The 16,167-nt window shown below is 41.7% G+C and overlaps 1 protein-coding gene across 1 annotated transcript; it reads left to right on the plus strand.

Annotated features, from left to right (window-relative positions):
- Window positions 1-901: 901 nt before the first annotated feature.
- Window positions 902-3,510, plus strand: LOC310959654 (tripartite motif-containing protein 16-like). Its single transcript, XM_083931095.1, has 2 exons — window positions 902-1,229; window positions 1,329-3,510. Exons 1-2 carry the CDS (start codon window positions 907-909, stop codon window positions 2,671-2,673), a joined length of 1,668 nt encoding a protein of 555 aa, XP_083787221.1. The 5' UTR covers window positions 902-906; the 3' UTR covers window positions 2,674-3,510.
- The last annotated feature ends 12,657 nt before the right edge of the window (window positions 3,511-16,167 follow it).

The raw sequence follows: 16,167 nt of genomic DNA on the forward strand, positions 1-16,167 counted from the left end.
CTCACTCAGCTGCTGCTGGCTGGTAAAATGTAAATAGAAGGTCATTGTCAAACCCGTCAAAAAATGTTAAAATATTAATTCAGACTACATATATTTTTTTATGGAAAAGAAATACTTTCATTCTGTCTATAAAGTTTCTACATATTCAACCTTTAACCACAAATTTCTGTAAAACCTAATGGGACTGTGCATAGGTGCCGACTTGGGTTAAACAGTGTAGATACCTGTATATCAAGGCTGCCCAACCCTGCTCCTGGAGAGCCACTGTCCACAAACCTAAAACATGCAGGGCAGTGGCCCTCCAGGAGCAGGACAGCCCTGCTGTATATGGTCTGATGAAATCATATTGTGGAGAGAGCTAGCGTTATTCTAATGATGAATGTGATTAGTTTTACAGCATTATACCAACATGATGCCGGTCAATCATGTTCAGTCTCACTGTTTTGGCTGATACTCTGGTTGACGGAGAGCAAGCATTTAAGAGCAACAGGATGCTGACTGCAGTTCAGTAACAGAATTTGAAGAGGAGTTTGAGAATTATGGAGCCATTACCAAAACCTGAGGAGCCAAGCCAACTAAATGTTTTCAGATGTAGAGTATGTTTGAAATGAGGAAATAAAGATCCAGTTCAAGGAGCTGCTCCTCTTCCTGGTATGTGGAAAAGCTTGATAACCCCTCCCTCCCCTATCTGCTCTCAAACACAGCCGGCTCCACTCTGTCCGGATAGGCCTTTGCTCCCTCCCCATCAGATCTACAATATAAAGATGGGTGTAACCAACATGGTGGAGGAGCAGGAGCTGACAGGCCCCACTCACTGCACTAACACATGTTGTATAGATCAGAGCTCAAATTAGTTTTACTTCTGAGGAAGTGAGACTCAGACAGTTGTTGTCACTGAGAGGTGAAATGGCGCAGAAAGGGATTCAGCTGAACCGGGAAACCGTCTCTTGTTCCATCTGTCTGGATCTACTGAAGGATCCGGTGACTACGTCCTGTGGCCACAGCTACTGCATGAACTGTATTCAAAGGCACTGGGATGAAGAGGATGAGAAGAGAATCCACAGCTGCCCTCAGTGCAGGCAGAGCTTTACACCGAGGCCTGTCTTGCTAAAGAACACCATGTTAGCAGATTTAGTAGAGGAGCTGAAGAAGACTGGACTCCAAACTGCCCCTGCTGATCACTGCTATGCTGGACCTGAAGATGTGGCCTGTGACGTCTGCACTGAGAGGTAATACATTTATCTTTCATGGGCCAATATCAGGACTTTCTTTCTCCGTCCTGCACTTACTTATCACCTGGATGTGCATGCTTTTGTGAACTTTTCCAGAAAACTGAGGTCCCTCAAGTCCTGTCTGGTGTGTCTGGTCTCTTTCTGTGAGAAACACCTTCAGCCTCATTATGAATCCACTGCCTTTAAAAAACACAAGCTGGTGGAGCCCTCCAAGAATCTGCAGGAGAACATCTGCTCTCGTCACGATGAGGTAATGAAGATGTTTTGCCGTACTGATCAGCAGTGCATCTGCTACCTCTGCCTCGATGACGAACATAAAGGCCACGACACAGTCTCAGCTGCAGCAGAAAGGAGCGAGAGGCATAGAGAGCTTGAGGGGAGTCAACTAAACATCCAGCAGAGGATCCAGGACAGAGAGAAAGATGTAAAGCTGCTTCAGCAGGAGGTGGGGGCCATCAACCGCTCTGCTGATAAAGCAGTGGACGACAGCGAGAAGACCTTCGCCGAGCTGATCCGTCTCATGGAGAGAAGACGCTCCAATGTGAAGCAGCAGGTCAGATCCCAGCAGAAAACTGAAGTGAGTCGAGTCAAAGAGCTTCAGGAGGAGCTGGAGCAGGAGATCACTGAGCTGAAGAGGAAAGACGCTGAGCTGGAGCAACTCTCACGCACAGAGGATCACACCCAGTTTCTACGCAGCTACATCTCACGGTCTCCACTCACTGAATCTACATCCAGCCTCAATATCCGTCCTCTGAGATACTTTGAGGACGTGATGGCAGCTGTGTCAGAAATCAGAGATAAACTACATGACGTCGTGAGAGAGAACTGGACAAACATCTCCCTGACACAGACTAAAGTGGATGTTTTATTGTCACCACCAGAGCCCAGAACCAGAGCTGACTTCTTAAGATATTCACGTGAAATCACGCTGGATCCAAACACAGCTTACCCAAAGCTGTTATTATCTGACGGGGACAGAAAAGTCACATTAATGAGACAGCAACAGTCTTATTCCAGTCACCAAGACAGATTCACTGTATGGCGTCAGGCCCTGAGTAGAGAAAGTCTGACTGGACGTTGTTACTGGGAGGTGAAGTGGGAAGGGAGAGTTGATGTAGCAGTTGCATACAAGAGTATCTGCAGAGCAGGGAGCTCAGATGAATGTGGATTTGGACGAAATGACAAATGCTGGGCGTTAAAATGTGACTTTAATCGTATTCAATTTTGGCACAACAATGTTGAAACTCCCACCCCAGGCCTTTACCCCTGGAGAGCAGGAGTGTACCTGGATCACAGTGCAGGTATTCTGTCCTTCTACAGCATCCACTCTGATGGCATGTCTCTCCTCCACAGAGTCCAGACCACTTTCACTGAGCCTCTCTATGCTGGAGTTTGTGCTTTCTGGTATGGAAACACTGCTGAGATCTGTGAACTCCAATAGACAGAAGTCATTGAAGGGGTTAAAGTCTGTGTTACCCTTCTACTGCACACATTATACTAGTTCATCATGGAAAGAAACATTTTGTCAGTTAAAGGTGGAATATGTAGAATCTTTATTAAAAGCTATATTTAAAGGGTACAGAATGAAAGTATTGCTTTTCCCCAAAAAATTGTATTTAGACTGAATTAATATTTTAATTTTTTGACGGATTTGACATTGACTTTCTGTCCTGTTCTGTTTCCATAGTAGCAGCCAATAGCGTTGGGCGTTGCTCGTTGCCAGGGTTGTCTGTTGTTGGGTGCAGCTACTGCAGACGGGCAAAAACAGATTTAATATAGGCCCAGCATTCACTCCATTTCTGGAGGGGATGGGTTCAAACAGGCTCAAACAGACTCCAGTCTCCTGTATGCGACTGGGCTGGGTCTGTCTCCAAACCTGGCAACCCGACTACTGGAGTTATTTTTTGTTGTTGCAACTTGCAACTACGATCTTGAGACACTAGATGGCGGTGTTCTGCTCATTCTCCATTTTCAACCTTTAAATTGAACTTAAATGAACAAATATTTCGGGAGGGCGTTCCTTTGGGGTACACTGGCATATGGCAACTTTGTGTAACAACAGAAACCGTATATTCAATTTATTCAGTTCAAATCAAATCATAACAGAAGTTATCTCAATACACTTCACATATAGAGTAGGTCAAGACCACTCTTATTGACTTATTAATGATGCAAATTTCTTGTATAATGGAAAATTAAATTCATACAAGATTACACGCGTTTGCCATCCAGAAAATGGGAGACATTTTTGCAGATTGAGGAGCTCTTTGTTTGAATAAACACACACGAACAACGTATTTTCTTCTTGTCTTCATTCCAGGATATCACACAAAGCTGATGGAAACGTGAAAGTGATATGAGAGTACTGTATAACTGAGGCAGAGACATCACAAAGTGCGGTGTTGATGTTTAGAGCAGAGGAGCATTTATCAGCATCTTTTAACTTTCTTAACTAAGGCAGCTTTGTCACAGAAAAATTAGCTTTTTATCAGTTGTTGCTTTTTACAACCAACATTTTCTCTGTTAATGTAGTCCCTTCTCTTAGACACTACTCCCCTGTGGAGTTGAGCAAGTCATTTACAATTTACACAACATTGATTATAGTCTTACCTATAGGTACAGGAACACTTATGCTATTTAAGGATTGACTTTACCCTCCACCTGTACATTAGAACATGATATTTAACCATATACAAACATCAAACACCACTTTTATATTAAGGGATATGCAGGTCAGCTCTATATGTTTAATATAATAAGCTCTTAAAACTAGATTTTGACTATCATGTGGGACCTTATTTCTTAGTTAACATTGTACTTATGGTTTGCAAATTCTCTAACAATGTGCAATCAATCACAATACCAATAATTCACTGAATCACAATGAAACTGGGACTGGGTGTCTGGAGCCCCAGGACTGGTGCCTGCTTTATCGAGGTGCTCTTTGCATGTGCCTGTGTTCAGAAGGTGTAATTATGTAGTCTCCTAAAATAGTTTTGAAACTTCTGTCTCTCTTCATTCACCAGTTTTACCACTCTGATACGTAACAACATTCACCTTCATATCAAGGGTGAAGACTCGATGTCTGGATTGGGGGGGCACAAAAATGTTTTTTTGCCTGTATGCAACTCATACGCTGCCACAATAAATCACAACTTTGTAGAGGTTCAAAAAAGTACTGCTCATGGAATCATTGACTGTTCTTACCTCTCTTTTTTATTTGTCCCTAACAGCCATCAGCGTGTATCACTGCTTACTTAACTGTTATGTAAGTAAATCTTAATTTTCTCGGGCATGTAATGTCTACTCAGCCCCAGTTCTTCTCACCATCTTCCTTTTCTCCATTGTATGGGACTACTTTATGCAGGATTAATTGATATGCATGAATATGAAAATATGGAGCCCTTTCTTTAAAAGCCTGCTGACCATCCAGCCTCAGTCCGGTAACATGCGACGGAGAAAATTTGGAGCCTTTTGCCAAGTGAACGTCCAATCAGTGTTGGTTGTGAGGCGGGTTTAAGTGTGATGCAACGCATGCAAATTCAACCTGATCTAGGGACATTTTCAGACAGCGGCGATCCTAATTCTGTTAGCCGCTCGCTAATGCTTTTTTCTCTTGGACCCCAGTTGGAATATGGACTGGTCACCTGAAATTGTGTCTTTGATCCATAAATTCACGTTACACAAACAGCAAATACCCTTTACAACATGTTGTTTACTTTCTGAGCTTTGCCCGACGCCCTGTTCGTATGTTATACGTTGATATGATTGGTTGATTTGGCCCGATAGACAGATGGTTTATCCAATCAGCAGCCAGTATTGTCACCCCTTCCCAAAAGATCTCCAAACAAGAGTTCCCAGATGGATATGCAGAGCAAATAAGAATCAATCCATCTGGCAGGGTCAGGTTAGGGATGATCAGCTTCTGTGAAAGAAACTACCGTTCATTTGTGTAGTAGTGGAGGACATTATTTGTTTCACTATTTCAATCATTTCTTTTTAGATGTGAATCGGAGTATAATATAGTGTTTTTCAGAAATTGGAACAGGAACTGTACCCATGCTTCACACCACTCCAACTACCTTTTAAGTTGTTAAATAATGACTCTGAAGGCCTAGGACTGATTAAGGTGAATATTAAATGGATGACGTGTTCTTTAACATGATATTCATTCATTCATCTTCAACCGCTTGTCCCTGTCAGGGTCACGGGGGGCTGGAGCCGATCCCAGCTGACATCGGGCGTGAGGCGGGGTACACCCTGGACAGGACGCCAGTCTATCACAGGGCACATAGAGACAAACAGAGACAGACAACCATTCACACCTACGGGCGATTTAGAGTCATCAATGAACCTAAAACATGCATGTCTTTGGACTGTGGGAAGAAGCTGGAGAACCCAGAGAAAACCAAGTATTGCCTTGCCTAATATTTCAAAGAGACAGTGCTTGCAAATCTTTATTGACCAAACTATATTTACATTTTACATTCATCCCAAGAGTATAAATGATAGATCTAATCAAAGCTTATTGTGGAAATAAAAGAGAAAAGGGAGAAAAAGAGTTAGTTTCAAATGTTGGGTCATTGTCTATTTAAAATCATGGGAATACATCTGTAACGCAGGGACTAAGGGAATATGTGGACAGCATTTGACTTTATAAAAAATATAAATAACTGTTAAAGGATTAACAACAAACAGTAGGTCCTTATCGTTTTCGGACTGACTTGGTGCAGAGGAGCGGTGTATGCGTTTGAGTTCGGCGATTAGAAAAAGTTTGCATTGCTTTGCTTTGTTTGTATAAATACAAGTCACAATAATTTTTCAAGGATAGGTAGAAGTAGAGTAGATTCAGTGGAGAGAGTATTTTGCGAGAGTATCGGCCGACGACCTGTATAGGTCCGGTATACGATACGCTTGTACATATTCTCTACCATGGCAGAAAATCAGGAAGATAGTTGTTGCAGTATGGATGAAGTGGATCAAGACGATGGGCACTGGCAGACAAGGAGGATAAATAAAGCAAAACGGACTAGGGAAGTGAAAGAGAGTGAGGATAAATTGAATGTCGTGGTGAGGTTTGAAGAGCCAGGAGTGAAGAATTTAGATCCAATAAAACTGACAAAAATAATTAAGAATCAGGTTGGCGAGGTAAAATACGCTAGAATTCTAAATGATGGAGATTTGTTAATAGGATGCAACTCTGAAGAGCAGATTGGAAGAGCTCTAAAGCTGCAAGCTTTTGGGAGAGCAGTGGTAGTAAAGGTGGTAAAAGTGGGAGAACAAGGGGGAGAACAAGGGAGTAAAGGAGTGATTTATGGGATTCCGTTGGCAATTGAGATGAAAGAGCTGGTAAAGAACTTAAAAGTAAAGTGTGATGCAGTTCAGAGTGCAAAGCGCTTAACCAAGGGAGCTGAGAAAAAAGAATCTGAATCAGTTCTGATACAGTTTAGTATAAAAGAGTTGCCCACTGAGCTATACTTTGGATTCATGAGGTACAGGGTAAGAGAGTTCACTCATAAGCCAATAAGATGCTACAAGTGCCAGAAGTTTGGTCATGTAGCTAAACTGTGTAAAGGGACAAAAAGATGTGCGAAATGTGGTGGGGAGCATGACTATGGAGAATGTGGAGAGGGGGTAAGACCTAAATGCTGTAATTGTGGAGGGGGACACAGTGCGGCCTACTGGGGGTGCGAAGTAATGAGAAAGGAGACTGAGATTCAGAGTGTGAAAAGGAAGGATAGAGTTTCTTATGCCGAAGCAGTTAAAAGAGTGGAACAAACAAAGAATAAGAATGAAGGTAATGATAGAGGGGAAACACCGACAGGAAATGTGTGGATACAGAGGCAAGAACAATTCAGAGAGAAGGAGGAAAAGCAGAGGGAGGAAAAGAGGGACTTGGTTATCTTTATTGCTGGAGTAATCAATACAACAGCTGAGGTTAAATCTAAAACTGAAAGGATTCAAATCATTACAAAGGCAGCAACTCAACATTTGGGCATGGTAGACTTAAAATGGGAAGAAGTAAGGGACTGTCTTGCTGTGCACTCAAACCAGGAAGTAGGGAAAGGATGATATGTTAATTTTACAATGGAACGCAAGGAGTCTGTTGGCAAATGGTCAAGATTTTAAAAAGTTTATAGATAGTAGGAGTATAAAACCAGAAATAATGTGTGTTCAAGAAACATGGTTAAAACCTAGATTTGATTTTGTTATATCTGACTATACTGTCATCAGACACGACAGAGAACAAGGAAGTGGTGGGGGATGTGCTACCTTTGTAAGGAAGGGTGTTCCCTATAGGGTGTTGGGTACAGGGAAGGAACAAGAATATTTGGTAGTGGAAGTATGGGCAGATAAAAAGAAAATAGTAGTGATTAATTATTATAACCCTTGTAAAAAGCTAGCATTAAATGAACTAGAGAAAATAGAAGGTCAGGATAGAGATAATGTTGTATGGTGTGGAGATTTTAATGCCCATAATACACTGTGGGGAGGGGGGAAGACGGACAACAATGGGCAGGTAATTGAAGATTTAATGAATGATAGGAACTTAGTTTGTTTGAATGATGGTAGAAGCACTAGGATTGATATTAGAACTGGATTTAGAGCAAATCATAGCACTGAGACAGCACTGGTGAAAATTACTAACGACCTTCTAATAGCTTCAGACAAAGGACTTGTCTCTGTACTTATCTTACTAGATCTTAGTGCTGCCTTCGACACTATTGACCATCACATCCTGCTACACAGACTAGAGCATCTGATCGGCATTAAAGGAACCGCACTGAGCTGGTTTAAGTCATATCTATCAGATAGATCTCAGTTTGTACAGGTTAATGACAAATCCTCCATGCACACTAAAGTTAGTCACGGAGTCCCACAGGGTTCTGTCCTTGGACCGATTCTTTTCACCTTATATATGCTTCCCTTAGGAATTATTATAAGGAAGCACTCCATACATTTTCATTGTTATGCTGATGATACACAATTATATTTGTCGATCAAACCAGAAGAAACCCATCAGTTAGATCAACTTCAAATGTGCATTAAGGAAATAAAAAGCTGGATGACCTGTAATTTTCTGATGTTAAACTCAGACAAAACTGAAATTATTGTACTTGGCCCCAAAGGCCTCCGAAACTCAATAGCTAAAGACATTGTTACTCTGGATGATGTTGTGTTGTCCTCCAGCACCACAGTAAGGAATCTGGGTGTTATTTTTGATCAGGATATGTCCTTCAATTCTCACATAAAACTAACGACAAGGACTGCATATTTTCACCTGCGTAATATTGCAAAAATTAGGAACATTGTGTCTCAGAAAGATGCAGAGAAACTTGTTCATGCATTTGTTACTTCTAGGCTGGACTATTGCAATTCCTTATTATCAGGCTGCTCCAATAAGTCTGTTAAGAGTCTCCAGTTAGTCCAAAATGCTGCAGCTCGTGTACTAACTAAAACAAATAGAAGAGAACATATTTCTCCTGTATTTGCTTCTCTGCACTGGCTACCTGTAAAATCTAGAATATAATTTAAAATCCTTCTCCTTACGTACAAAGCTCTTATTGGTCAGGCTCCGTCGTATCTTAAAGAGCTCATAGTACCGTATCACCCATCTAGATCTCTGCGCTCTGAGAATGCAGGGCTACTCGTCGTTCCTAGAGTCTCCAAAAGTAGAATGGGAGGCAGAGCCTTCAGCTACCAAGCTCCTCTCCTGTGGAACCAACTCCCAAATGTTATTCGGGAGGCAGACACTGTCCCCTTATTTAAGAGTAAACTTAAAACTTTCCTTTTTGATAAAGCTTACAGCTAGGGCTTACGATGAGACTTTATTCTGCTTAACGATGCTGCTATAGGCCTAGTCTGCCGGGGGATAATACTTTTCCTGATACTCTGAGCTTCTCTCCTCTCTGTCTGAATCATTCATGTTCCATCAATGCATGTTACTGATTCAGCTTCTTCCCCGGAGCTGTTTGTGCTTTGTCGTCTCGCAGGTCTCTGCTGATCGTGGTGGTGCTTGCTGCCGTGGTCCTACATGACGCTTCCTGCTGCTATTGTCACTGTTACTCATATATACTATCACTAGTTTAATAAACTATAAAATTTGTAGCTGTATTGTAGCTGCTATTGCCACTACTCATCATTGATCATGTTTGCCACCATAATTATTATCATTTTCATATTCTGTCACTTTAGCTGTGCTTGTTTCTACTATTCTGTTGTATTAACTGCCTTAACATATACGTCATATTCACATTACTATAAATATTATAGTTACTGTTAGGCTTTGCTTGCATCTCTGGAAGTGTGTCTGTCTGTCTCTCCCTGTCCATCTGTGTGTCTTTTCTCTCTTTCTCTCTCCTTTTCTTCCTCCCCAACCGGTCAAGACAGATGGCCGTCCTCCACAGAGCTGGGTCTGTCTGACGTTCCTGCCTGTTATAGGGAAGGTTTTTGTTGCCACTGTACTCTACAGAGGAATTGTTGGGTCTATGTAAATCATAAATAAGTCATTGAGTGTGGTCTTTACCTACTCTGTAAAGTGTCCTGAGATAACTTTTGTTATGATTTGACACTATAAATAAAATTGAATTGAATTGAATTGGTAAAGAGTCTGTACTAGACCTCACAATTCTGTCCAGTAGAATGGCTCCAAAATGTGAATGGGAAGTGCACGAAAAAGGCACTATTGGAAGTGATCACTATCCAATTCTATGTAAACTGGATATTGATGTAAGGTTGAGCTCAGAAGATCGCCATGGAAGGTGGATTTTCAAAAAAGTAGAGTGGAAGAAATTTAAGGAAGAAAGTGATTTGTACATTAGTTCAATCCAAGAAACAAATGATGTTGAAAGAAATGAAAGTGAGTTACGACACAGTATTTATATGGCTGCACTGGCTTCAATACCAAAAAGTTCAGGAAAATTAGTAAGAAAAGTTGTTCCATGGTGGGATGCTAAATGTGAAGAGGCAGTTCGGAAAAGGAACAGAGCATTTAGAAGGTTAAAAAGAACTCATAACTTTCAACATCTGATTGATTATAAACAAGCACAGGCAGTAGTGAGAAGGTCTATAAGGCAAAGAAAAAGAACATACTGGAGAGATTATTGTACCTCAGTTGGAAGTACTATTAATATAAATGATGTATGGGGAATGATCAAGAAAATGGAAGGTAATAGAAGAGAATGGAATTACCCAATCCTGTCAGATGGAGAACAGTTGGCTATATCAAACCTAGAGAAAGCAGACATGATGGTGAACACACTGAGTAAGGTACATAGTTCAAGTAATTTATCAGAAGAAGAAAGAAGGGGTAGGGAAGAAACAAGGAGTCTATATACTGAGATTATTCAAAAGAAAGACAAAACAGAGGATAAATATAATGTTCCATTCACACTGAGAGAGTTAAGAAACGCTTTGGATAAGTGTAAGAACTCAGCTCCTGGTAAAGATGAAATCTGTTATAGCATGTTAAGACATTTAAGTGAAACAGGAATTCAGAAGGGTTTAAATGTATTTAATAAAGTATGGGAAGAAGAAAAGATTCCTGCAGGATGGAAGGAGGCAGTTATTGTTCCAATAAGAAAACCAGGAAAGGATGCTAGTAATCCAGCTAATTATAGGCCAATAGCTCTAACTTCTCACTTAGGTAAATTAATGGAAAGGTTGGTGAATGGAAGGATAATGCACTTTATTGAAGAGAGGGGGTGTATGACTAGTTGTCAGAGTGGTTTTAGAAAGGGGAGAAGTACTATTGATTCAGTCATATGTCTTGAGGACGAAATCAGAAAAGCACAGGTAAAGAAAGAGACTGTTGTGGCAGTATTTTTAGATGTGGAAAAAGCGTATGATATGCTATGGGTAGAGGGCCTTTTAATCAAAATGCATATGTTAGGAATTGGAGGAAATATGTTTAACTGGGTGATGGACTTTTTAAATAATAGAAGTATTCAGGTGAAAATAGGGAAAGAAACATCTAGAAGGTGCTTGGTAGAAAACGGGACACCGCAAGGAAGTGTGATTAGTCCATTACTGTTCAACATCATGATTAATGACATTTTCGCTAATGTTCAGCCAGGTATTGGAAAATCACTATTTGCAGACGATGGTAGCTTATGGAAAAGGGGGAAAAATATAAAGTACACCCTAAGGGCCTGCTCACACTATCCTCCCGGGCCGAGACCCGGACTTTAGGGTACTTGTCCCCCCTCCCTCTCCCCCCCGCGCCCCAGCCCCGTTTGTGCTCACACTGCCCCGGCCTCGGCCCCGGCCCATGCTTTTTGCTTGTCCGTACGTCATCACGTCATCACGTATGCGTGTGACGTGTCACGTCGTAACACGTCACACGCATTGATAGACGTCATCGCGATGCGTCGCTTTGTTTATAAAATGCGCGCGGTCTTTCAGGGGCGCACTCGCACATAATGGAAAGCAGCGCTGAAAACATGGCACAATTTTTGGCTTTGTGGTTGTTTTGGACTCATTGTGAAGCGCCACGACCCAGTTTAGTCGACGTTGTGAGGCGACAACTTGAGTCGAACCGAAGGGGACGAATGAGAAGGTTTTTGCGAAGGCAGCAGGTTGCGAGGGAGGCATTCCTAGCGTTACTCATGTCCCATTCATCAACAAGGTGAGAACAACATCAGTTTTAACCAAAAGCATTGTTGAATTGTTGAACAGGGGGGGGCCAGCAAAGCTCGCATAAAGAGCATATAATTAAAGGAATGTAAAAACAACGCATTATTAGACTCATGTATTTAGATATTAATGTAATATAACTTTAATGTAGCTGCATATTTGATGTTAGTAATCAGAGTCTCCATAGTAACTGTTACCTGCAGTTGCCAAATAAATGGAGTGGGGCAGAAGTACAAAGTAGCAAAAGATGGCATTGCCCAAGCCAATTGTACTTGAGCATGTGTACTAGTTGCTGGATTTTTTTTTAACTTATTGAGAACATCTGTATGCAATAGGGGATATGCATGTGGTTTATAGCCATCCTTTCCTATTACTGTCTGTTACACTGTTGTCCTTTCAAAAAAGCTGTCAGGCTATATTAAATGCATAGATAATTATAAGCAATGTTCCTTTTGTTACAGGAGCATCTGGGTTCGGCAAAGATGTGGTATGTGGTGGCAGCACATCATCACACACTGGACAGAAGATGAATGGCAGTTAAATTTCAGAATGAGGAAGACAACATTTATGCAGCTCTGCGACATCCTCCGGCCACACCTTCAAAGACAAGCATCAACATTCAGGAGACCAGTGCCTGTGGAGCAACGTGTGGCAATATGCATCTGGAGACTGGCCACAAATGTTGAATTCAGAACCATCTCCCATTTATTTGGAGTTGGACATTCTACTGCAGTCACTATTGCCAATCTTGTCTCTCGTGTCATTGTGACCCACTTGCTTCCACTGTACATTAAAACACCCTCTGAACGTGAGTTAAGGCTCATTGTTCAAGGTTTCAGAGACCGGTGGGGGTTCCCACAATGTGGCGGAGCTATTGATGGGACTCACATAGGTATTTTGGCTCCACCTGACAGCCCTGCAGACTACTATAACCGCAAAGGTTTTTACTCTGTGATCCTGCAAGGTGTGGTAGACCATCGCCTTCGCTTCTGGGACATTAATGTGGGCTGGCCCGGCAAAGTCCATGATGCCAGAGTGTTTGGGAACTCAGCCATCTATGAGAGGGGTCAGAGTGGCACACTGTTCCCTGACATCACTGAAACTTTTGCTGGAGTGGATGTGCCAGTGGTCATGCTAGGAGATTCAGCTTATCCTCTACTGCCATGGTTAATGAAGCCCTACCCTGAAAACCAGCTCACCACCCCATCTCAGCTGAACTTTAACTATCGTCTCAGCAGGGCAAGGATGACTGTGGAGAGGGCTTTTGGTCGGCTTAAGGGAAGGTGGCGTTGTCTGATGAAGAGATATGATGGTAACATTGACAACATTAACACTGTTGTGTCAGCCTGTTGTGTGCTCCACAACTTTTGCGAAGATAACAGCGAGGAGTATGATGATGATTCCACTGTTAATGATGAAAATGAGGCGCGCAATCATCATGGCGGTAATTTGAACAACACTCAAAACACTGCAAGAGATGCCTTGTGTTCTTACTTCTGTAGTCTGTAATGCAAACAAGTGACTGTTTTTTCTGTTGTCACTTTTTTTTGGTGGGTCTGGTGTCACTTTTTTTTGGGTGGGTCTATACATACTCTGTACAGTGTCCTCTTGTTATGACATGGTTGTATAAATAAAATAGAATTAAAACCATTTTTGTTGTCTACATTTACTTGTTTTAAACTGTGTTGTTTTACATCTCATAACCTGATCTTTATGTATTGATTGATGCACTGAGGCTTACAATAAATTGTTTCCAATAGATGTATGGACCTTATAGGTTTATAAAAAGACAAGATGTATGGTAAGACAGTTTTATTAAAAGTTGGCAAAACAAAATTATAAACAACATATCTAGAAAAACACTTAAAAAATATAAAAAGTCACAATCACGTTATATAAAAGGTAAAAACTATTTAAAATAAACATGCATGGAAGTTGTTAAATACCTTACAATAACAAAATTAAATACAAAAAATAGTGCACGCAGCAGTCTTCTGGCAGACTCCGGCTCTGTTTTTTAATAATTTTAATGTCACAACTGACAGTAGCTCAGGTTTTCCTGTGACATAGACCTGGCCGGTTGTGTCATGGCACCCAGAAGCTGCTGAAACATGGCATCTGTCCGCTGTTGTCGGCGGACCTCAGTCTCTGCCCAAATCTCCAGTAAACACTCCACCTCCGCATCAAACCAACGTGACCCTTTCGCCGCCATTGTTGTTGTTGTAAATGTCGGCGCATGGTCCGTCCTTCTATTTTCTATGTCCGAACATGCGCACATAAATGACGTCAGAACCGCCGTAGGCATCGTGCTCGTGCGCGTACACGTGCGCACGCTCGTGCTCGTACATGTTCAAACGGCTCCGCTAAAGCCCACCTATTTCAAGCGGGCCGTGGAGGGCCAGCTGGCCCCAGTTGAGCGTGGAGCGGGTGCGCGCACACTACTTAAAGGTGCTAGACTTTAGCTGAAAAACCGGTTTTGGCCGCGGCCAAAAGGATAGTGTGAGCAGGCCCTCAGGTTGTGTTTTTTACTCGAAAGAAAATAGATGAAAATATAAAACTGGAGCTGTATGGTAGGAATTTGGAGAGGGTTAAAAGTTTTAAATTTCTTGGTGTGTTTTTTGATGCAGGACTTACATGGAGGGACCATGTATCAAAATTAGTAGATAAATGTAAAAAAGTAATGAATTTAATGAGATGTCTTGCTGGAACAGTATGGGGAGCAGATATATCTTCTTTGAAGCAAATTTATGTTTATTTAATCAGAGCAAGAATTGAATATGGGTGTTTGGTTTATGGATCTGCAGCCAAATCAGTTTTAGCTGGATTAGATAAAGTCCAAGCTATGGCACTGAGAATATGCACAGGAGCGGTGCGATCCTCTCCAGTATGCTCTTTGCAGGTAGAAACAGGAGAAATGCCACTCTGTCTAAGGAGAAAGCAGCTTCAGGCTAACTATTGGGTCAGCTTGATGGGTCAAAGGGATGACCACCCAGTTAAAATAACAATACAGGAAAGCTGGGAGAGAGAGGTGGCAAGATTCCCAAGTTTTGGATGGACCGGGAAGGCAGTGGCACAGGAAATGTCCATATATGATAAAAACTTTTGTACAGGAGTACTGTGGCCATCAGTACCTTTATGGGAACTGGAGGTACCAAAGATCGACTTAGAGGTACTTGAGATTAAATCACATAATCCTGACTCAAATTTGGTGCATCACTTCCAGTGTCATGTAGTAGGACAATATCAAGATCACATATTAATTTTCACTGATGGCTCAAAGGATCCAGAAACAGGTGTTACAGGAGCAGCATTTATTGTGCAGGGATGGAATGCTCAAGCTTTGAAGAGAACCTCAAATTTCCTAAGCGTGTTCACTGTGGAATTATACGCAATCCTGATGGCAGTGCAATGGACAGAGCAGATCCAGAACCATAAGGTGTTGATATGCAGTGACTCTGTGTCAGCGATCAATAGTGTTGGGAGAGGATCGTCAAAGAGTCGGCAAGATCTAGTATATGACATTCTTCTGGCCATAAGAGATGTGAAAAGGAGAGGGGTAGAAATATCGTTTCTATGGGTCCCAGCTCATGTCGGTATTTCGACAAATGAAAAGGTTGATAAGTTGGCCAAGGAAGCTGCTCTTAAGGAAACTGTAGATATCAACATACATTTATCAAAGGCAGAGGGTAAAAGTATAGTTTGGCAGGAAACCATTTTAAAATGGCAGCAGCTCTGGGAGCAAGAACACAAAGGCAGGCACCTGTTCTCATTATCTAGTAGGGTAACTGATTCAGTTAACATCTGCAAAAGAGGGGGGTTAAGACGTAAGGAACAGGTTACTATTTCTAGATTGAGAATTGGTCACACATATCTGAACAGCACCTTGTTTATTTTAGGGAAACACCAGAGTGGCTTGTGTTCCTGTCTGGAACCTGAGACAGTACAACATGTTTTGATGTCTTGCAGAAAACATGATCGCCAGAGACAAGACCTTCTTAGAGAATTGCAAGAAATTGGATTAAATGAAGTTTCTCTTAAAAGTATTTTGGAAGTGGGATCAAGCAGGAGGGGAAAAAGCAGTTTTTTCAGATTCTTAAAAGACACTGGGCTGTATAGTAGAATATAGAGCACTAAGGTACTAGTCCCATAGGTGGCAGCAATGCAACTTTTGGTTGCCGGCTGCCGTAAAACCACAAAGAAGAAGAAGAAGAAGAACAACAAACAGTAGAGGCCGCAATACGCCATTGCAGCGTCTTGTGTGAATCCAAAACAGAAGAACTGGTGTACGTGCCGTCCGTGT

The sequence above is a fragment of the Echiichthys vipera genome (assembly GCF_963691815.1).
Source record: "Echiichthys vipera genome assembly, chromosome: 1".
Classification (NCBI taxonomy): Eukaryota; Metazoa; Chordata; class Actinopteri; order Perciformes; family Trachinidae; genus Echiichthys; species Echiichthys vipera.